The 23,046-nt window shown below is 51.8% G+C and overlaps 1 protein-coding gene across 17 annotated transcripts in view; it reads left to right on the forward strand.

Annotated features, from left to right (window-relative positions):
- The window catches only part of MYO18A (myosin XVIIIA), a 102,339-nt gene that overhangs the window by 24,152 nt on the left and 55,141 nt on the right, over window positions 1–23,046 (forward strand). For 4 of the 17 annotated variants that reach the window (XM_086686455.1, XM_086686456.1, XM_086686457.1 and 1 more), the window contains exon 3: window positions 20,932–20,991. The exons of 8 other annotated variants lie outside the window; for them this stretch is intronic. In XM_086686455.1, the coding sequence (XP_086542581.1) occupies window positions 20,932–20,991 (60 nt within the window). Of the gene's footprint in view, window positions 1–12,659; window positions 12,780–18,600; window positions 19,556–20,931; window positions 20,992–23,046 lie in introns of those variants that run through there. 5 more of the 17 variants (XM_086686465.1, XM_086686467.1, XM_086686466.1 and 2 more) reach the window with 5 other exon arrangements.

A 23,046-nucleotide genomic window follows, 5' to 3' on the forward strand; every position in this document is an offset into this window, starting at 1 on the left:
AAATCACTTAGAATAGCGTTGTCATCATCATTAATCTGTCTCTAAAGTGCTGGGAGGTACTTGGTGCCTGGGAGTTTGATGGGCCATCTGCCCACAGGAATGCCACATGCCTGTTAATGACTCAGCCCTGCTGGGGAAGGGGGGGCAGGGAGCTTCACTCTTGTCCCCAGAACAGCGCTTTTACCCTCCAGGTGAAGATAGGGAAATAGGGCCCAGATTTGTCCACAGGTTTACTCAGGGCCACGAGGCAGCCACAGAGCATGTCCTGAGGCTTTCCCCTGGGCTTCCAAACTAGTCTGTAGTTTGATGCATCTTTAAAATTGTGCCACTTTCCCTTTCTCCATGACTGCCTCCAGTCAAATTCTTGGCTGACGCCAACCACTTTGGAATACCAGGCTTCTTCCCACCGACTTGTTTTCCAGCTGAACCACCAGACTCTACTTTTTTGTGGTCTCTCTACACCTTATTTTGCTTCTTCACGCCTGCCTTGCTTCTGGATCGGAGCTAAGCAAGAACTGAGGACAGAATGGAGGCACGGAAAAGAGAGGCAGTCCCAACCTACCAGTTCCTGGGTCTGTTCTCTGCTCCGTCATCACACATATGAGCCTGCCCAGACACTCGCACTTGGACTTTCTAACTACTGTAGCAAAACCTTTCATATGAAGTGCCTGTGATAGAATGTGATTGCTGTCAGATCCGTGTCCTGTTCCCTTGTTCCTGTTGGAGCCACTCTAGCCTGGCAAGCGAGCCCTGAGCTCCTTTCTCTACCATGTCCTCCTCCCCCACTTCCTCATTTGGTTCTTTCAGCGAGTGACGCAGGGAGGTGCCCGGTTACGTTCCCTGTTGCCCCATGGGCAGGACTCCCGGCATGCTGCTCAGGACAAGGTTTTATTGGCCTCATTTGCCCTTGAAAGTTCAGGGTCTTGCTGGGACATCTCTCTCTGGAGCACTAACATCAGATGAGCCCGGCAGCGGGTCGTGTGGGGAAGCCCTCAGGCCACTACATTCCAGATGTCTTACCCATGCATGGTCCAGAGACTCTGCAGAAACAAGGAACGATTGTGCGGCACTAAGGGGCTTTCTCCCAGGCCTGGGATGCCTTGGAGTGGGGGCTGGCTTCCATTCAGCTTTGCCTTTTCAGCCCCTCTGCATCTGGCTTCTGCTCCCTGGCTGGTTGTTAAGTTGTGGCTAAATTGTCTCCCCCTCCCCCATTTCTTCTGAGGCCTAGGGGTCAAGGCAAGGCACATGGGGACAGGAGTCTGAGCAGATTCTGGGGCAGGGGCGGGAGAGAACAGCAGGTGGTCGGGGGCAACACCTGAAGGAGTCTTTGGCAAGGAAGACCAGGATATGCTGAAAGGGGATTCTCTAGATCGGACCTGTCCAATAGGACACTCTGCCAGCATGGAAATGTTCAATAGTCTGTGCTTTCCAACTTGGTAGACATTATCCATATGTGGCTCTTGAGCGCTTGAAATGTGGCTGGCATGACTGAGCAACTGAATCTTAAAAAAAATTTTTTTTGGTTTTCATTTAATCAAAAGTGTTCCCATTGTTTCTTTTTTTTTTTACTTAAAAAAATTCTTTTTGATGTGTATTTATTTTTGAGAGAGAGACACAGAGCATGAGCAGGGGAGGGGCAGAGAGAGAGGGAGACACAGAATTGGAAGCAGGTTCCAAGCCGTCAGCACAGAGCCCGACGCGGGGCTTGAGCTCACAAGCCGCGAGATCACGACCTGAACCGAAGTCGGGCGCTTAACCGACTGAGCCACTGAGGCGTCCCTCCTGTTGTTTCGATTTAACTTAAATGTAGGTAGCCACACGTGGCTCGTGCCTACCACACCGAACAGTGCAGCTCCAGATAGCTCTCAGAAAAAAATGGTGGCGTGCTCTTGAAGGCTTCTCTCGTCTCGCAGTTCCCCTGATGAGGCCGGGGATGCTGGCCTTTTCCCTTCCTCTCGGGAAGGAAGGCTTGTCCACTCTGGCAATTTCTACACTTCACCAACTCTGGAATCCTGATGCCCTGGGGCCAACAGGTCCGTGGCTGTGTGCCACAACTGGGGCAGTGCTTCCCCACCTTGCCAAGCATGTTTTCTGCCCAGCTTTGTAACACACAGGTGCTCACATGCCCCAGTGGATTTGGCCAAGGCTGTTAATGTGGAGGTGGTGGGTTGGTAGGAAAAGCAGAAGCTTTTGCTTCTTTCTTCCTACTTCTACGGAGAGTGAGTTCGAACTTTATTTCTACTTTAAAGGATGCTAGGGGCGCCTGGGTGGCGCAGTTGGTTAAGCGTCCGACTTCAGCCAGGTCACGATCTCGCGGTCCGTGAGTTCGAGCCCCGCGTCAGGCCCTGGGCTGATGGCTCGGAGCCTGGAGCCAGTTTCCGATTCTGTGTCTCCCTCTCTCTCTGCCCCTCCCCTGTTCATGCTCTGTCTCTCTGTGTCCCAAAAATAAATAAAAAACGTTGAAAAAAAAATTTTTAAAGGATGCTAGAAACAGGCCCAATTAGGGCCTCCAGAGGTGAACACACAGATCCTCAAACATGTATTGAGTGTCTAGTGTTTGGAGGAACCGGATGCTTCTTGAAAGCAGTCTCCCTGACTTTGAGAATAAGCACCATAGGTTTCCAACTCTCACACCCAGGAAGATCTTACTGATGTTTTATTTAAATCCGTGCGGCTGACCCTTAAGCTGGCTTTCCTTTTTTTCTTCTGTGGAAATAGAGAAGACTTGTCAGTTATGTGAAAAAGAGAACAATAGTTCATTATGCTTATTCTCTCATGTCTGCCAGAGGGGGTGGGGATGGGTATATTGTGCGTGTGGTACATTTGGTAGACTCAGAAGTTAACCAAGTCTGGGTGGGATTTGGGCAGGGTATGGAGGATTTCGTCAAGGGTGGCCCTTGGCCTTGTGGAAGCTTGGCAAAGCAGAGGCAGTTTGGAAATCCCCAGGGGCCAAGAGGAAATCCCCCGCAGCCCAGAGTGCTCCCGGAGCAGCAGACCTACTGGAGTGGTCCCTGCAGGCAGCCAGGATATGACTCTGAGGGGACAGACTCCTAGTCTTAGCAGAGAGGACAAGCCCAGACGTCACCACTTGGGCTCTGTGCCCTTGAGATGGTGTGGTGTCACCAGGCCCTGAGCAAACCTTTGGGTGGGCTAAGGCAGGGCCTAGGGGACTGCCAAGCCCGAAGCGCAAGTGGTAGTGAGGGTAGTGATCTGGGGCTGTTCCCACCTCCCCGGAATTTCCTAGACTGCTAGTCTCAGACCACTCCCCCGCACACATGTTTAAAGCTTCCCTGGAAGTCTTCTGTTTATTCATGTATTCATCCATTCATCCATTTTATTTCAGCAATAAGCATTTATTGAGTGCCTACTATTTGCAGGGCTGTTTTGGGTTTGGGGAATGGAGCGACGATTAAAACAAAGGCGGCGCTGAGCTCATCACTGCCCCTTCTTGCCTTATCCCTCCAGGATAAAGCGAGAGGCCATCTTGCCGCGGCAGCCCCCTCTGTCTTGAGCTCCCGGGGGACGCCTCTTGGGGGCGTGGCCTGGACGCCAGCCTTGCGGCGTTGAAATCCCGCGGCTTCGGCAGCAAGGGCTGGCGAGAAGGGGGAGGCCGCCCTCTGCCGGTCTCTGGAGGCGCTGCAGGGCGGGTGCGTCCCGGTGCTCTGGATGCATGTGCGCATGTGCACTGGTACGGGGCCTGGCCCCTCCCCCGGCTCCGCCCCTGCGTCTGCCGGCGGCTGGGCTGGGCCGGGAAGCGCGGGCCCAGTGTGGCGGGGGCCTGGGGCTCCCACCAGCCACGACCACCTGGAGGGCAGCAGTGTCTGGGCCCAGCCCTGCACCTTTCCCCACTTCAGGTTACACTTCTCAGCGCTCCTTGCCGTCCCTGTGGCCATCCCTGTTCTTAAAGGGGTTCTGTCCTCTTCCACTTTGGGATCCACTCATCATTGACGTCCAGTAAAATTTCAAAAAAAATTCGTACTTCAGAGACTACCAGGCACTGCCTACCAACACTGTTATTTCATAAAAGAGAAGCCATTTGTTACACACACACACACACACACACACACTTTAAAAATAAAAGATCATCCTTTCCAGGAGAGAGAAGGCACTGGTGCTGAGGAACTCTGAAACTGCTCTCTGGGGTGCCCCTGGAGTGATGGGGAGCCCTCCTCCCCCAGGAGGCTGGTCCCCTCCAGCTCTAAGGGCTGAGTGCTTGAAACGTGCATGCCCCCTAACTGAGGGGGCTAAATAAGTTCTATTAATGACATTTTATACCTTGCAAATTAGTAATAATACAAGCACTACGTGATAACTATCTACTTGGAGATAGGGTTTATAGACTTTTTTTTAAGGAGTTTTTTTTTTTTTTAATTTATTTTCTTTAACATTTATTTATTATTGAGAGACAGAGACAGAGCATGAGCATGGGAGGGGCAGAGAGAGGGGAAGACACAGAATCCGAAGCAGGCTCCAGGTTCTGAGCGGTCAGCACAGAGAGCCATGCGGGGCTCAAACTCACAAACCGCAAGACCATGACCTGAACTGAAGTCAGACGCCTTACCGACTGAGCCACCCAGGCACCCCGGGAGTTTTGGTTTAAAGAACTAGAGAGGCAAATAGGGTCAGATGAGTATTATTTTAGGGTGTTAAATAGAACCTCAGGCCCAGTGTTTTTCAAGCGATCTCCCTCTAAATCAGCCTCCATCGGACATTCCTGTTTTGGACAGTGGCTTCACGCTGTTCTTTTGAAATCTTGACAGCTTGAAACCTTGGAGGCTTTAGATCTTCTTCCCAACCCCTCCCGTCAACTTCGTGCCCATTTCCCATCCTCCCCGGTAGCCACCAAGTCTCTGTCTCGAATCACCCTCTCTTCCCCATCCACTGCCAGAACAGGGCAACCCTCTGCCCATCTTTCTTCTGGCCCTCACCTTGACTTCCAATGGTCTTTCAGCTTTCAGCCTCCTTTGCTTCCCAGCATCCTTCTGTTAGATCAGCATTCGTAAAACACAGTTTGATCATGCCCCTTCTCTCTCCAGAAACCTGCTGTGACTCCTACTGTTTTCCAGGCAGGAGACAGAGTGCAAGGAGCTGGCTCTGGAGTCCGAATGGCTCACCCCGGCCTTACCAATCACTATCTGTGTGGTTTGGGGCAAGTTATTTAACCGCTGTAAGCCTTGCTTTCCCAACCTGCAGTTCCTCTTTTGCATGGGCAAAAGTTTTGTGAAGAAACTCACCTCCCAGAGTTTTGTGAAGAAAACGAGTAACACTGTCCCTGACTCATGGCTAGTGCTCAGTATGTGTCTGCTTTGTCCTTATGCCGCTTACCTTACTTTTTTCCTCAGGTACAGCCCTTTGAGTTGCAAGTGACAGAGCCCAGCTGACCTGGTTTAAAATGAAGAAATGCATGGGCTCAAACATCTGAAATATGCAGGGGGTAGAACTAGCTATAGGCTCAGTCTTACCTAGAGACTGAAACAGGACCCAGGCCTTTTCTGTCTCTCAGTTCATCTTCCATACTGGCTCCGTCCTCAGACAAGTGGTGACAAAATGGCACAGCACCAGGTTCAGGTCTTGTGGGAAAAGAAGTGTGTGACTCAATAATCCCAAACTTTCGTGATATGTCCTTGATACTGATTGGGTTCACATGCCTTCCACAAACCCATCCCTATAGTCTGGGGAGATGATACACTCATCGGCCAGACTCAAGTCATATGCTAGGGTAGGTCCCCAAGGGAAAATTAGGGTGCTGTATTCAGAGGTTGGAGGAGTGGACAGTGGGCAGCTGAAAGAATGCCTGTCTACTGTGGCAGATGGGGCTTCTTGATCTGGCCTCACCTACCTTTCCAGCTTTGTCTCTCATCGTTTACCTATGTGTGTCCTACACTTCATCCAAACTTACTGTCTGTTTTCCCAACTCCTTGCCTTCTCTTATTCTATTCCTTTACCCTGAAATTCTCTTCCTCCCTCACCTCCACATTACAGATTTTCTTCTATCTTTCACGGCCCAGCCCCAAGCTGCCCCTAAGCTGTCTGCCTAACCCCCCAACAGGAAAAGGTCTCTGCCTCTGAATTTTCCTAGAACATTATCCACGGTCCTGTTGGAGCATTGAGCAGATTCTAGATTGAATTATAATTGTTTGGGTACATTTGTTATCTCTTCTTCTGGTCTGTATGTTTGTTGAGGTCAGGAACTATGTCTGCTTTCTCTTGTTGCAATCACTCGCTCAGTTATGTACCAAGCACTAGGTAGGTGCCAGGGACCTAACAATGAACAACACACATATCACCTCTGCCTTAGGAAGCTCACAGTCTAGCTGTGAAGAGACAGAAAAAGAAGCAGGCATCGTGCTTCCCCACAGTGTTCACCTTGAGGTATTACAAGTAATTGCTAGTTGAAAGCCTGAATGGCTTCCTTTGCTCCTCAGAGCCTCCTGGGTAGCCTGGTCCCCCCACCCCTGCTCCCGCTGCTCTGCGCCTGGCCCAGCACCAGTAACAGAGCCAAGGACCTTTCACTCACCCCACACGGAGAGCAGAGTCCTTGAAGTTGTTACTCTATCTGGATATCCCTTTTTTCCCTATTGTGTTCTACCAGGTGAATTTCACCAGCACCTTTCACGTCAGTGAGTTAAATCCAGTGGATACTTATCGAACACCTACTGTGTGCCTAGTGCCGGCAGGAGATCTAAAAAGAAGGAGGAAATGGTCCCTGCCATCCAGGGAGAGAAAACTGAACCATAACCACAGATAGATTACCATTCAAAATATTAGTTTACGCTGTGTAGTTGTGGCATATACACATTAAACTTTAGTAAATTCCAGGGGTGCCTGGGTGGCTCAGTCGGTTAAGCATCCAACTTCAGCTCAGGTCATGATCTCACAGTTGGTGAGTTCGAGCCCTGCATCAGGCTCTGTGTTGACAGCTCAGCTCTGTGCTGACTGTAGTCTAAAATGGAAACATGTATTTTGTGTATTTCTTTTTGTCATAGGCTGTGCATGTATCTGTTTTCCTGCAGATACATGGAATATACAAAACCATGTGTACTATACTTTGGGAATTTCAAGAGTACTTTTGACTATATTCTATGTTTGCCTTACAGTCTGGCTTTAGAATCTAATCCCTGTAGTATCTATGTAGGTTCCATTGTATCTCGCAGAGCACCATATTGAGTAGATTGAAGAACCACCCTATGTACATGGTGATATTTAGGTGTAGACAGTACTGTGGTTTTGAAAATAATTTAATCACTGCCTGCAATTTGCCAGGCACAATGCCAGGTGATTTATATGTACTTTTTTTTAATGTTTGTTTATTTTTGAGGAGGGGGAGGGGCAGAGAGAGAGGGGGATGGAGGAGCCGAAGCAGGCTGTACGCTGTCAGCAGAGAGCCTGATGCAGGGCTTGAACTAATGAATGATGAGATCATGACCTGAGCTGAAGTCAGATGCTTAACCAACTGAGCCCCCAGGCGCCCCTACTATTTTTTTTAACTTTTTTTTAATGTTTATTTTTTGAGAGACAGAGTATGAGTGGGGGAGGAGCAGACAGAGAGGGAGACACAGAATCTGAAGCAGGCTCCAGGCTCCGAGCTGTCAGCACAGAGCCCGATGCAGGGCTCGAACACGTCAACCATGAGATCATGACCTTAGCTGAGGTCAGACGCTTAACTGACTGAGCCACCTAGGTGCCCCTATTTTTTTTTTCTAATTCTCAAAGCAACCCCATAAGGGAGGTATATTCTAAAGCAAAAAAGTGGAAACTCTAAGAAGCTGAGTTTCACTTTCCCTTAGGTCAGACAGTGAGAAAGAGGCCGAGCTGGGATTCAGCACACCTAGGCGTGCCTGGCTGGAAGTGTGTGCTCTTTGCACAGTGTCACCATGCAGGCCTTGGGGTCTGGGGAGGGCTTTATGAAGGAGGTGAGACTCAAGATGGACCTTGACAGATGGGAGGGTTCGGCAAGGTAGAAAGGCATTTACAAGTAAATGCTCTGGTGGTGATGAAGGCAGGGGACCCTGGGAAGATCTGCCTAAGAGAGTGAGAGCAAGGAGTGCTGGGGAGAGGGAGAAAGGGGAAGGAGGCAGGCCAAGGGGTCTGGCGTCGGCTGGCTGGCTGTGGGAGTGACTATGTGGCCCCCTAGAGTCATAGGGTAGGCTTATGCAGAGTGGGCCAGGCCGGGAGGCAGCACCGACCTTTGGGCATCAGAGAGACTGGTTGTGGCTGTGTGTGAAGCTGAATGGGTTGCCAGGGCCTCAGGTTTCCCTCTGAAGAGGTCTGCCCTTGTCCCTGCTCCGAGATGATCTCCATCAGTAACACGAGTCAGCTCACAGACAGAACTGACAGCATCTGGTCATCCGAGCAGAAAAGAGGAGTGATCAACACGTGGTTTCTAACAATTCAGAACAAGACTCTGAGGGTAAAGTGACACCTCAGTCTCCCGGAAGTCATCTTCCAGAGTGCTGCTGAATGGAAGGTGGGCCTAGAAGACCCTCTAGAATGCGTGGGAAAACTCAGACCTTCCCTCACAGGAGAGTGGTCTCTGCTATTCCGTTTGCTCTGCTCTGGGCTCTTTCGTATCAGGCATGGTTATCTAGTTTTCTAGTCTTTGGCAGAAACTGCTTGTTAGAAGGAAGTGAGACTGTTGGGGACAGGCATGCTGACAGGCAGAGTGACAGCTGATGGCCTGACAGGGTAAGGGACAGAAGAACTAAAAAGCAAGTATATGGACACAAAGGGCATCTGGCCTTCCTAACATGGGTGCGGAGCGAGGCCGCAGGCTGGCTGCTGTACCCAGGACAGGGTTGGTGCCCTTTGAGAGTGGCCAGGGACATTGGTAGGACAGGAGCCCAGCCGGGAAGTCAAGAGTCATCACAGTGGGGATGATGTGCCCTTCCGTACAGGATGGAAACGGATTGGGTTCAAGAGAGGGAGCTCAGAGTTTGAGATGTTTGAGATGGGTTCAGAGTGTTACTCTTAAGAATCTATAAAATGTGTATTTGTATGATTACAGATAGCAGTAGAATTTAGGAAACTACTCAAAATAGAAAGCATTTTGTGCCTTAAAGGGAATAGTCATCAGTTACCCGGAAATTTTGCTTGGGATGCTTTTCTTTTCTCCCTGCTAGTGATCACAGATAGAGAACAATAGTTAAAACTATTGCAAACTTTTTTTTCAATAAGTTTATTTAAAACTTATGTGTTAGACACTGTTCCTAGAGCTTTGCAAGCAGTAACTGACTTAACGCCTACAATAACCCTGTGTGGTGGGTACAATTATTTTCCCTCCTTGTACAGGTGAAGAAATCAAAGCACAGGGTTAAATTGTATAGCTCACCAGATGGACAAGCCAAGATTGAACCAGGCAGGCTGGCTCTGGAAGTCTCACTATTGACCATGGTACACCATGAAGAATTCCTTTATTTTTATTATTATTATTTTACTTTATTTTATTTCATTTTTTATTTTAATTTTATTTTTTATTTTTGAAATTTATATCCAAATTAGTTAGCATATAGTGCAACAATGATTTCAGGAGTAGATTCCTTAGTGCCCCTTACCCATTTAGCCCATCCCCCCTCCCACAACCCCTCCCGTAACCCTCAGTTTGTTCTCCATATCTATGAGTCTCTTCTGTTTTGTCCCCCTCCCTGTTTTTATATTATTTTTGTGTCCCTTCCCTTATGTTCATCTGTTTTGTCTCTTAAAGTCCTCATATGAGTGAAGTCATGTGATTTTTGTCTTTCTCGACTGGCTGATTTCACTGAGCAAAATACCCTCCAGTTCCATCCACGTAGTTGCAAATGGCAAGATTTCATTCTTCTTGATTGCCGAGTAATACTCCATTGTATATATATATACCATGTCTTCTTCATCCATTCATCCATCGATGGACATTTGGGCTCTTTCCATACTTTGGCTATTGTTGATAGTGCTGCTATAAACATGGGGGTGCATGTGTCCCTTCGAAACAGCACACCTGTATCCTGTGGATAAATGCCTAGTAGTGCAATTGCTGGGTCGTAGGGTAGTTCTATTTTTAGTTTTTTGAGGCACCTCCATACTGTTTTCCAGAGTGGCTGCACCAGCTTGCATTCCCATATTATTATTTCTTTTAATGCTTATTTTTGAGAGAGACTGTGAGCAGGGGAGGGGCAGAGAAAGAGGGAGACACAGAATCCAAAGTAGGCTCCATGCTGTCAGCATAGAGCCCGACGCAGGGCTCAAACCCATGAACCGTGAGATCATGTCCTGAGCTGAAGTCGGACGCTTACCTGAGTGAGCCACCCAGGCTCCCCATGAATAATTCCTTTAAAACAGTGCTTCTCAGAATCACCTGGAGGGCTGGTTAAAACACAAGTGCTGGGCCACATATCCAGAGTTTTGATTCAGTAGGTCTTGAGCGGGGCCCAAAAATTTACATATCTAACAAGTTCCTAGGTGATGCTGATGCCGCTGGTCTGGGGACCACACTTTGAGAAACAACCCCTTCTTTATTTTTATATTTTTATTTACTTTTGAGAGAAAGGGAGACAGAGTGTGAGCGGGGGAGGGGCAGAGAGAGAGGGGGAAACAGAATCCAAAGAAGGCTCCAGGCTCAGAGCCCGACACAGGGCTTGAACCCACGAACCATGAGATCATGACCTGAGCCAAATGAAGTCGGATGCTTAACCAACTGAGGCACCCTGAGAGACAAACCCTTTCATTCACTGAGACTTCCCCAGTCTCCAACTGACTATGCAAAAGAGTCACTGTGGGCAGAACCTTTGTTTTGCAGGTGAGGGCCTTGGAAGTCACTTGGCTGTGGTCACACAGCTAAGTTGTTCATTCATTCATCCATTTACGCCCTCGGTGATGTTTTTACATGTTTATTTTATTTTTGAGGGCAAGCACAAGCAGGGGAGGGGTGGAGAGAGAGGGGGACCGAGGATCTGAAGCGGGTTCTGTGCTGACAGCAGCAAGCCTGACGTGGGGCTCGAACTCACGAACTGAGAGATGGCCTGAGCTGCAGTTGGACGCTCAAGCCCCCGAGCCACCCAGCCACTCCCACGCACTCAGTGATTGAACGACAGGGAACCTCTGCATCAGGCCTTATGCTGCTTTCAGATTGAGCAGTTCTCAGCCTCAGCTGCATGTAAGAATCACTTGGGGGAACTTTTAAAAATCCTAGTGTCCAGGCCTCCCTCCCGGGCTGATTAAATCAGAAACTAGGAGGAAAGGGTGGGATTCAGGCATCGATATTCTCAGAGTCCCACAGGGGATTTCAGTCTGCAGCCCCAGTTGGCACCAATATGTCAAGAAAGCCTAGGGGATGTGAAGATCTCTAACACAGCACATGCCCCAATAGGGCCAGATGATCTCCCTGGGAAAACACAGCAAGCAGTCCCTAGAAAGCAGAGGCACCGGCCCCACGCCCTCATGGCCGTGGGTGACTCCGCTTGTACAGTGTGTGACAGGGAGGAGGCAGAGCAGGCTTTTGTCCTCCCGGGCGGTGCTCACCAACCTTTGCACAGAGAAAGCCATGCTGTTTACAGGACCCACTGGGCACACGAGACTTGCCGGGGTGGCAGGCCTGGGGTCTCCAGCCACTCTGGTTGGACACTGGTTAGGTGACGGCTCTGTTCCAGACCTTCCCAGCACCCCCACCCCACCCCACCCTTTTTTTTTTTTTTTTTTCCTGGAGACAAGCTTCCTTTTTTCTGCAGAGCTGACAGCTTCAAAAGGCCTGTCATTGGCTCCTTCTGAACGGCCCCCAGCTCCCATTTCAGCCTCTTGGAAGTTCCCAGCCCTGGTCTGGGCATCCTGTGGCACTAACCAAAGACCAGGGCCAGAGTCCCTCTTCACGAGGAGCCCTGGCTTTTCACCGGCAGCCCTTGCTCATTGGCCAGACACCCACGATTTCCTCTGCCTGCAGGGCTAAGGCCCACCCACCACACCCTCCTCCGTGCCTGCGCAGTCTATGGCTGTGTGGGGTGAGGGATGTGCACACAGAGAGTGCAGTTGGTTCCTGCACTCAGTCCCCAGTGTATTTACAGCCAGGCAGCGACAGTGGGCCTCAGACTGATCGCGTGGGTCTCTACTCCTGCGGGACTTTACAGGATGGCTGCGTGGCTGCTGTTTGGGCACAGTGTGCAGCAGGCCCTGTGTGTTGGATTGGATATGACGTTAGTGGTTTTCTTGGCCTCCGCTGCAGTAATTAGATGGCTGGGGTGAGCCTATGATTTGTGTGTTCTCAAGAACACTGTGCTGTGATTGAGTGTTCATGCATGATGGTGAGTGAGTGTGTGTGTGTGTGTGTGTGTGTGTGTGTGTGTGTGTGTGTGTGTGTGTGTACGCAAATGTGCTTGTCTCATTCCTGGCCTGTGGGGCCGGGGGCTGCAGGTCTCAAATTCCTCTGCTATTTTTAGGGGCCATATCAGCTCAGCTGTCCGGGAGCCTGGGTGTGTGTCAGTAGGAAAGTCCCACCCTCCCTGTCCCTTGCCCCTAACCCTCCAACACTGCCTGCCCCCTACCTGTGCCCTCACTCTAATCGCCTCCTCTGCCCCTTCCCCACACTGTATCACCCTCTCCATCCCAGCATACCTGGTACCTGCAGTCCTGGTGGCCACTCAGTCCTTCCAACCGACGACAACCAACCGGCCAGGGTTGGGCAGCTCCGGACGGGAGGGGCCTGGAGAGAGGGAGGGGAACAGGGGCGGGGCTGCAGCCAGTGCTATTTTGAGAAGCTAACGGAGCAGCATCAGAGAGGAGACTCCTAGCTCCGGGTTGCTCCAGGCCAGGCCATGCGGGTGAGTGTCCCTCTGACCCCCCACCCCGGAAACGTCCTAGGCTCCTCATGCCTGTTCCTCATTTATGAAAGGAGGAGCCTTTTTGTTATTTCCCCAGATGTGGCTGAAGGAGGTGGGGCGAGGGGGTGCTGCCTTGGGTCTCCTCTCCCAGCTTCTTGGTGGGGAGGGAATTATCTAGCCCAGGCAGCCTCACAACACCTCAGAGGCGAGGCCCTCCTGGGTCTGACTCATGACTTTGGGAGTTTTGGAGGGGGCACCATTTTCTAAACCTCAGTGTCCTGGGACTGCATCAGCTTGTCCACAGGCTGTGACACGCCTTCCCCACAAACCATTAGTGCTGGAGGCCTTCGTTCCTTGGAACGCTATTTTCTTCCGAGGTCTGGAACCCCAGTACCTTCTAGACACTGGGAAGTCTTGTTCCCTGCTTTGTGTTGCCAGCTTAGCCTTCCACCCTTCTTCCTCCTGGTGGACAAGAGAAAGGCGCTAGAGAGGGGTGGTTCTTGGAGTTGTCCGGACGGCCACCAGTGGACTCAACGTGGCCTTCTGCATTTCTGTGGATCGGACACTTGGAAGGGGCGCAGATGGCATCTCGGGGATGCCCTGACTGTCTGTAGGTCTCTTTCAAGCAGAGATTACTCCAGAAGAGTAAGTTCCTTAAAAAAGCCAGTGAGGCAGACATAGCTGCCTCCCAGTCGTTCCGTTCCCCCAGCGCCACCCCTCCCGGCCACCAAGGGTCAGGTTTTTAGTCGTGTCAGCAGTTGGCAGTGTGTGGGCTGGCCCAGTGCGGTGGTGTGCCCAGAGCCTGAGATGTGCCCATGGGCATTTGTATCTCCCTGTGCCCAAGGACTGCCTCGCCCCAGCCACACAACTGGTACCAGTGCTGAGGTGTGTGTGGGTAGCTGGGGTGGGGCCACAGCGACTCCTCACCCTGAGAGGTGGGTGCTTCCTGCCCTAGCTTCCTCCCCACACCACCCCAGCCTGGGTCCCCAGGCCGCCAGCACCATGTTGAAGATTTGGGGCCATGTGTGACGATGGTGAGACAGACGGCAAAAGGCTCCGCAGAGGGGCAGCGAGTGTCCCCAGGGAAGGGAGGCCTCCAGCAGGTCCGGCCGTTGGAGGAGGAAACCCGGGCCCTTCTGCAACTGCAGTGGCAGCAGGAAGCCATTCCAGTGCACCTGCTTCCTCCGGGCTGGCCGGTAGTGACTGCAGGCGCTCGGCTGCTTTCTGTTCCGCCCTGGGGTGGGGGAGGGCTCTCGCTGGAGGCTGGACCAAAGGGGCCAGGGTGTCCCTGCCAAGCTCTTCTCCCCCTCCTCCTTTGGCTGGCAGCATGGCCTTCAGGCCACTCCCCAGAGGGGCCTCGCTCCTCTCAAGCAGCTCTGTGCAAAGCTTGTTTGGGTCATAGTGGAAGGGCAGGTCATCTCTGGAAGCCCCTGCTTTCTACCCCAGCTGTTACTCCGGCAGATGATGTCACGGAAGCTCAACGATGCAGGTGAATCAAGGGAGGTGGGGACAGGGCTTGCTTCCATCCCTTAAAGTGAGCCTGGGAGGTTCTTGCTGGAGGACGGACCTGGCTGTGAGTTCTGATTTGCGACTCGCTGCCATGAGGCCTTGGCCGTGTCATTTCTGAGCTTCCTTTTGCTCATCTGTAAAGTAAGAATCATACTACTGTCTACTTCAGAGGAATACTGTAGGGGTCAAATGAGATAGTGCACGAAAAGGATTCAGCACGGTACCTGGCACTTAGTACATGCTCAGTAAAGGTTAACTGTTATTACTCTTACTGCTGTTCTTTCTTCCCCATGCCCTCATCCTCCGTCTCGTTCTTAGGTAAGTAGGTGCTAGGGTGGGATTGGTAGTGAGAGCGTCTCCGGAGAGCTACTCTTTGCTCCTCAGAGTGGGAAAGGAGACAGAGGAGGATGCCATGCCTCTTTCTTCTCCAAATGTGCAAGTTCCCTGGGTCACAGACAGCGGGATCTCCTCTTTCTCTTCCCACTGCCCTTGGGGGCTCCCAGTGTGGGGATATCTGCATGGACACTTGGCCTCGATGTGTTTTCCCAGGCTGGGTATTACATGCCTGTGGGGAGCCTGGGCGGAGGTGGAAAGATTCTCCTGGGGGCATTTGTGCCCCCATTCCTCCCTGTGAGGGGCACAGAGGGTGGTAAGTTAAGGGCTGATGGCCTTCGCAGGTCCATGCAGAGGGTAAAATGCAGCCTGGTCCAGCCCCCTGAGTGTTGGAAGCCTTCCCAGGCTGAGCATAGATGGGTCCCTCAGCACATCTCTTGGATTTCTCCTCTTTGACAACAAATGCTTTCAGCTATTATCTCCTCTGCTTTTTCTTTTTTATTGACTATTTAGCCATCTTTGCAATAGAAATAAACAGTAAGTAACAAATACATAACAGAATAAACACCAAATGTCTCCATTGTGTCTAATTTGCAAGACTGTGATGATGACTGTTTGCATACTATTTAGGTTCTAGTTGCTTTGATTGATATTATTTTAGGTGGAGTTTTCCCTGTGGTCACATTGATCATGTATTTGTTAGTTTAAGTGCCAACATAATGGCGCATTGTACCTAAGTATCGTAGTTTAGCCAACCCTTCCCTAACTCTGGGCATTTGAGTTATTGCCAACTGGGGGCTGGGATACAGAGTGCTTCTTTAAAAGTCTCTGCATGGGTTTGTGGGTGTTTTTTCTTTCTCTTCCTTTCTTTAAATCGACTTATTGCTTATACCTTCCTTAGATGGGGTGGCTAGGGCCAGAGGATGATGCATTTTATGGCTGTTGTTGCTTGCCAAAGAGCTACTAAGCAATTTCAGAGTGCCCCTGCCCTCCCCTTCCACCCCACGGCATTGAGTGTATACGATCTATTAATTGTTGCTCAGTTTAGAGATTTTACCTCTCTTGTTTTGCCCTCGTCCCTGGGAATCAGGATTGGCAAGTGTTATTCTCCATAGTTTACAGTTGAGGGGAGAAACCAGATGGGAACAAGAAGTTGGCCAAAGACCCCCCGTTGCAAGACTGCCGTGCAGCCAACATTTGTTTATTAAGCACCCACAGTATGATGGGTAGAATAGAGTTTGCATCCGCGAAGAAACCACAGTCCAGGGAACGTTGTAGGCACACAACCTGCTTGTGAATCCCAGGGCCGCCACTTACTGACTTTGGGGTCCTCAGCCAGGTACTTACCCTCTCTATTTCCTTATCCAAAAAGTGGGCTGTTGAGAGGATTAAATAAGGAGACAGTATGAAGCAACTGCCACCGTGCCTGGCTCCTAGCAAGTATTCCGTGAGCATTGGTTTCTCTTCCCTTCCCTCAATGGAAGAAGCCAGAAGTGCCAGAGAGAGTAGTCGGGGAGGTGGTCAGAGCCTCAGAGGGGCAGGATCGTGGCTGGGGTCTCCCTTTGCAAGTCTAGAAACTCTGTTTGGGCACCTGGAACACTAGTGCCCTCCCTGTCCATCCATGCTTTAGCTTGATCCAGACCTCCTGAACACTGACACCGACACAGTACATACACCAGGATGACTCAGCCCCTCGGATCCTGCCTAAGCCAGGGCCAAAGGTGGGCCTCTCAGGGAGCAGCATGGGCCTTGCACTCGGAGCACCTTGGGTTCAAATCTCAGCTCCACCACTGAATGGCTTTGTGACTTAATCTCATTCTGAGTCTTGTTCCTCATTAGTAAAATGAGACTGATGTCATGAGGCTGTTGTAAGACTTATATTTAAAAATACATTTGGGTTCCCGGGTGCCTCAGTCGGTTAAGTGTCTGACTCGGTTTCGGCTTGGGTCACGCTCTCTTAAACACAAGGCAGGTTTAAGCCTTGTATCGGGCTCTACAGTGACAGCGTGGGACCTGCTTGGTGTTCTCTCTCTTTCCCTCTTTCTCTGCTCTTCCCACGTGCTCTCTCCCTCTCTCTCTCTCTCAAAATAAAATAAATAAACCTTAAAATAAATAAGAGTAAAAATATGTGTTAAAGGGGCACCTGGGTGGCTCAGTCGGTTGAGCGTCCAACTTTTGGCTCAGGGCATGATCTCATGGTTTGTGGATTCAAGCCCAGTGTTGGCCTCTGCTGATAGGCAGAGCCTGCTTAGAATCCTGTGTCTTTCTTTCTCTGCCCCTCCCGCACTTGTGCTCTCTCTCAAAAATAAATAAACATTTTTTAAAAATGTGTTAAATACTTTTACAGGGCCTATCTCATTAGGGTAGGTGTTCCATATTCAGTAATTAATGATGTTGTCAGAAATGGCTGCAGTTTGGGGCGCCTGGGTGTCTCCGTTGATTAAGCGTCTGACTTCGGCTCGAGTCATGATCTCGCGGTTTGTGAGTTCAAGCCCCGCGTCCAGCCCTGTGCTGACAGCTCAGACTCTGGAGCCTACTTTGGATTCTGTGTCTCCCTCTCTCCTGCCCCTCCCCTGCTTGCACTCTGTCTCTCTCTCAAAAGTAAACATTAAAAAAAAAAAAAAATTAAAAAAATAAAAACAAAAGAAATGGCTGAAGTCCCACGAGGGAGCAGGTCAGGGTTTGTTCCCAGCTCTGGCAGTGACCGTCATGGAGACATTGCCTCCGTCTTTGGGGCTGAGTTCCTCATCTGTTATGTATTGGCTAAAGACAGGTTTTTTGGATTCTAAGCAAATCTTTAAAATCCAGTGATAAGGAAGGAAGGAGAAATATTCAGGCAGTTCCTTACAAAAGCCACAGAGAGAATTTCCTCTGCGGAGAACCCCATCTTTGTGCCTAGAGTGATATTTCTAAGGAAGAACTGATACAGAGGAACAGGCCCGGGAGTGAATGGACTGGTGTCCTCACAGCCTGGGATCAGTGGACTTCCCCCTGCACACATAGAAAAACTTGAGCAGGAGAGCAAAGAACAAATGAATTAAATAATTAAACAAACTTCACAGCTAGCATATGAACTGGATAGTAAAAGAGACAAGTCGACAAAGCAAGTTAAAAATAATTGTGGGGCGCCTGGGTGGCTCAGTTGGCTGGGCATCCGACTCCTAATCTTGGCTCAGGTCATGATCTCACAGTTTCTGGGATTGAGCCTTGCTTCTGGCTCTGTGCTCACAGTGAGGAGTCTGCTTGGGATTCTCCCTCTCCCTCTCTCTCTGCCCCTCCCTGCTCACATTCTCCCTCTCCCTGTCTCTCTGTCTCTCTCTCGAAATAAATAAACTTAAAATAAAAATAATAAAGAATATAAATAAAAATAATTAACTGAAAACAAAAAATTCTCCAATTTTTCACTGTTACTTCATGATGAGCAGTAATAAGAACAAACAAGTTCTTGAACTCCACTGAACTGAACGGATTCTTTGAACGAAGCCTCTCTCTGGGCTGAGGCAGATTCTGCCTGTTGATTTTCAAGAGGACCAGTCCTAATTTCTCACCCATAGGTGAAGTGGCTTTGCAATTCTCCAGGTCCCCTTCCTCCAGGCTGGTGATGGCGTGTTGCAGGTAGAAAGCCAAAGTTGCTGCAGTCCTGGGGAAGCTTTGTTAATGCCCTCACAGGTCCGTAACTTCGGTTCACTGAGTTAAGGGCTTGAGTGCCTCTCTTTACCCAGACTCCTAGGGTGCAGACCTGGAAAGGACATCAGCCATTGTCTAGACTGGTCCATCCCCTAATTCTATAGAGAAGCCCAGAGAGGTGAGGTGGCTTATTCAAGGACACACAGCTCCTGAGGGCAGGAAGTTCTAAGTTCTGTACCCCACCTTGCCAGCACTTTCCCCCAGTGCTTTATCCCTCACTCCTCCTCTGACCTTTTGAGCTCTGTAATCTTTCCCCTTTCGTTTCCTCCCCTCTGTCCCCTGTTGCCCACAGTGTTTGTCCTGGCAGGTGGTGGCCTTTAGGAAGACTCCGATTTCCTGAGAGACCCTGCCCACCCTGCCTGTGTCTTCTCTGACCCAGGGGGCAGGCTACCTTCAGCACCATGGCCTTTTCATCAAGGTTCGCCTTCTGGGAGCAAAAGGAAAGTTGGGTCTCAAAATCTTATGCTTTTCCTATGTGCTTGGCATGGTGTGTGCAGGCAGGAGTCTGGCTTGTGGGCAAGGGAGCTTGGGGAGCTAGAGACAGACTGGGGCATGAGCGTGTATTTGGGGATTGGGGAGAAACGCTCTGCTCTGGATGGGCTTCTGTGCTGAGTCATGCTCCTTCTCTGAGCTCCACCTCTGGTAAGCTGAGCTGCCTTTTGTCCCACTGGTGCCCCTCCAAGTTAACCACCCCACACCCTTCCCATCTGCCTCCCTCCCCCCCCCCCCCCCCCACGGGCTGCTCTGACTCACCGCTGGGAACGTGGGCCGCTGTGGGGGGCCGCGAGGGATGGCGTTGGTTCTGAGGCTTCTGGAACTGGGTCCCCCCTGGTCTGGGGACTGTGGTGGGTAGAAGGAAAGGAGCCAAGGGTTGGGAGCCAGGCCAGTTGGCTGCCTGGGTTCCAGAGGGTGATTCAGGCTGCCGACCTGGGCGTGCCTTTGTGCTGTGCACAGTCCCCAGCTGGGCAATGACCTGTAACAGACAGAGCCCTTGGTTGGGGGGGCAGTGGGGGAGGCCGTGAGTCAGCCTCAGGCTAAATCCAGAGCTGAGCTCAGAGCTGGGCCTAGTGTCCCAGACCTTTCGGGGGGCGGCCAGTGTTTCCCCCAGTGCCTCACCACTTGGGCGGGACACTTGGGGTCCTAAGCTCGCATCACTGGAGGGAGGACAGAATTGGAGCCGGTGGAGGACACGGAGTGGACTCGGAATCTGGGCCATCCCTGAGCCCAAGCTAATAGCACCGCGTGCAGTAATGAGCTTGTCTGTGTGGTTTGTGAACACTTGCTGCTCCTCTAACCTGTGTGCCCAGGAGCTAATGCATGGTGTGACCTTGGGGGTGTGGGGTGGTGTGAGGGATAGGCACCGGGGGTGGGGGCAGCAGGTGCAGACCCAGTCTCTCCCACTCCCCCTCATTCCCGCTCCACCAGCCCCTCCCTTCCCTTTAATCTGCTCCAGTCCCAATTTCTAAAGTAGTAGAGCGCACTCTGATGAATAATTGCCATTTTCCCCCTGTCCGTAACAGTGTGAGCTAACTTTGAAGCTTCAGCCCATTGAAAATAGCTCGGTAGACAAGTCGCAGCTTTAAAACTTCAGCGGCCATCATGCGGGTCAGTGCCCCTAGGCACTGCTAATTAGAGCTCAGAAGTAGCCAAAGACTCCCCCTCCCCCCAGGGGGACAATTAACATGATTCTGGAAACGTTTCTAAAGATCTTTTCCATCAGGAATTGAGGACTCCTTCCAATGCTTTTACCCCACTGTGCCCGGAAGGAAAGGCATGTTGAAGACGGGTAGAGCTGCTCACAGACCTGCCTTTTTCCCATAGTCCTAAGTGACTGGGGAAAGAAGAGAAACGAAGTCCATGAGGCATTGTCTGAGCTTTTCCCAACTCTGCTCCTGCCCTCTAGCTCCCAGGCTGAGCCCAACCTCCTGGCCAGAACAGCCAGAGCTCAGGCATCTCTCCTTCTAAATTCTGCCCCCAACCTTGGGGTTCCCTCCCTCAGGTGCACGGTTAGCAGTTTTGTGGGTCTGAGGTTGGCAAAATATCTGGCCTCCCTGCCTCTGCCCTGTTTCCTGTCCCCAGTCCAAGCTCAGCTGTGTGGCTGGGAAGGCATTCAGGCTCTGGGCCAGGGGCGATCACAGGGACCTGAAAGCAAGTTGGAGCCAGCCTGGTAAGGGCCACCCATTCTACCTTTGTTGGCCCAGTAGGGCTCCCACCCTGGGGTTGTTCCCTCCTTAGTCACTAGGTCAGGAGCCTCTTATTCAGACCACTTGTCACCTGAGCTGGGAATGACTCTTGCAGTTGAGCATGGGTTGAGTTAGCTGGACCTTTCCGTCCACCCTGTAACCAAGGCCATGATGGCACTCTTCAGACCGCCCAAGTGGGCCACGTGACTGGTGGCCGACTGCAAGGATACCTGATCCCGCTATTCATTCTTGAAGTTGTCACTGGACAGTTTTGACCGCAGCGCAGGGTATCCGTTGCTCATGTCCCTCACCCCAGTACTCCCAAATGCGCAGGAACTCTGCCTGCTCGGGAGGGAGGGCCCCTCGGATGTTTTCCTCCGGTGCTTTTAATGCTCTTTCCCGCCCTGACCTGCCAGTGACTTCTTTGTCTGCTCCCTCAGGTTAAAGAGGAGGACAAAACTCTGCCGAAGCCTGGCCCCTCTGGCAAGGAGGAAGGGGCTGTAAGTGTTTCTCTGAGCCCCCCGTGCGTGTGCCCGGGTGGGTGTGCCTGCCCGCCTTCGCCTAGTCCGTGAGGCGGTTCTGCGGACCAGGCAGGCATGGCAGGTGCCCCTTTGTCTCTGGGTGTCCCCTTTGGACACCTCCCCCGGCCCCTCTCTTTAGTTCCTACCTTTAGCTCTGGTTTTCTGGACCCTCTGGGGCTGGAGAGTCCTAGGCGGGCAAACTCTTAGGCTGGGGAGCACCAGAGGAGAGCTCAGCTGTTGGGACTCTTCGTCCTGCTCTGGTGACACAAGACCAGCACAGGGAGGGATTTCACTGCAGCTGTTTTGTCTCTTCCCAAGACCCCGTCAGCTGCTTGGTGCGGGTGACCTGGAGGCAGGCTCCGGCTGCTTGGTGCCCCCAGCTTCTCCCCCAGGTCACTCTGCCTCGAGATAGAGACCCTGAATAAAGCTGGACTCTTTTCAGGCAAGAAAAGAGAGACAGTTCCAGAATAGCCAGGTCTAGAGACGTGTAGTTAGGAGAGGGCCGCTGTCGGCACAGGGGGCAGGAGTGCGGGGGGCCCTGGGGCAGAGCTGGGTCACAAAGCGGATCCCGGCTTCATTACCCCAGATGGTGCCTGTCCCAGTTCCCCCACTTCCTCGGATGGAGGTTTGATTAGCCAGACTCTGTGGCTTCCACCTGATGTGGAATTAATCCTGCCAGGTTAGCCAGTGATTTCAAAGGGGTCTGTTTGAGATATGCTGGGGAGGGGCCCGGGAGTATCCAGATACTCCAGAAAATTACACGTGAAGTGCTTAGAAGACTTCCCGGCACATAATAAACACTGTGTGTTAGCATCATCATTGTCACCATCTTCAGTCGGGGGGATGGGAGGAGAGCCAGAAGAGGGAGGAGAAGGGAGCAGGAGCCGGCAGCCGGGGCTGCTCGCCAGCTCCGCAGTGCCCTGGCATGCCATGGAGCACTCTTGGTCCAAGAGGTTGAGGGAGAGGCACCTTCAAGCCCTCCTGTCCCCACCCCGGCATCAGGGCCTCCCTGTAGCTGAGGCCCGGACTGAGGTTGCTTGGGTCAGCCCTGTTCAGGACGTGCCAGAGGTCTGCCCACTCTGAGTATCTTCCTGCATCCAAGCAGAGATGGCAGCCAGACTTGTAGAGCCCAGGGCCCAGGTGTACCCTGGAACCAAGGTCATTGTTTTGCGGAACAGGGACTCAAACATAGCCCATTAGTGGCAGGGCATTGCCGGATCAGCAAGGAGCCCCCAGGTTGACCTTGCTCCCCCAGGCAACGTGGCTGGCTTTGCAGGAAACTCTGCCCTACTATTAGCCAGCCTGGCTTTCCTAGTGGCTGTCCCTTGGGACCGCAGACAGTTCCCACCAGTGTTGGGGGAAGGGTAGGCGCACTAGGCAAAGTGTGCCAGCACGCTCCAGGCGGGTGCCAGAGGCTGGGAGGCTGGCTGAGCCAGGGCCCCAGCTCCAAGGCAGAGTGGATCTGTGGTCACTTGAGTGCTTTCCCCTTTGTGGGCCCCAGCTCTCTCCTCTTCATCCTATTACTCTGCGCACACATACCCTGGGAGCCAGGAGGCCTCCAGCCCTTGGGAAGGTGGCAGGAGGAAAGCTGTAGAGACTTGACAGAGCAGCCTGAGGTACAAGCTTCCCCCCGGCCCGCACTGGGTTTCTGCAGCCCTGAGAGTGGGGTGAGGGGTAGACAATGGCCACAAATCAGGGGAGCAGGAGGGAGGAAGCTTGGCATGTCCAGGGGCCAGGAGTTGCTCCCCAACCACTGTTTCTGCTGGGATTGGTAGGTTCTGGGTCTGACGGCCCAGAAAACACAGTGATAGAAGGACCGGGGACCACAAAGGCAGAAAGCCCCAGAGGGAGGCCCAGGATTGATGGCAGGAATTGGTGGTTTGACCTCTCCATGCTCCATCTCTGCTGTTGTTTGGGCCGCGAGGGAGTGGGCTCACCTGGATTGGGGCTTGGTTGCTGCCCTGACATCGGCCAGTAACTCTGGGACACTTCATGGGCCTCCGGGCACTGTATGCTGGCATCTCACAGCTCTGT

The sequence above is a fragment of the Puma concolor genome, chromosome E1 (assembly GCF_028749965.1).
Source record: "Puma concolor isolate L17-30 chromosome E1, mPumCon1.1.hap2, whole genome shotgun sequence".
NCBI lineage: Eukaryota > Metazoa > Chordata > Mammalia > Carnivora > Felidae > Puma > Puma concolor.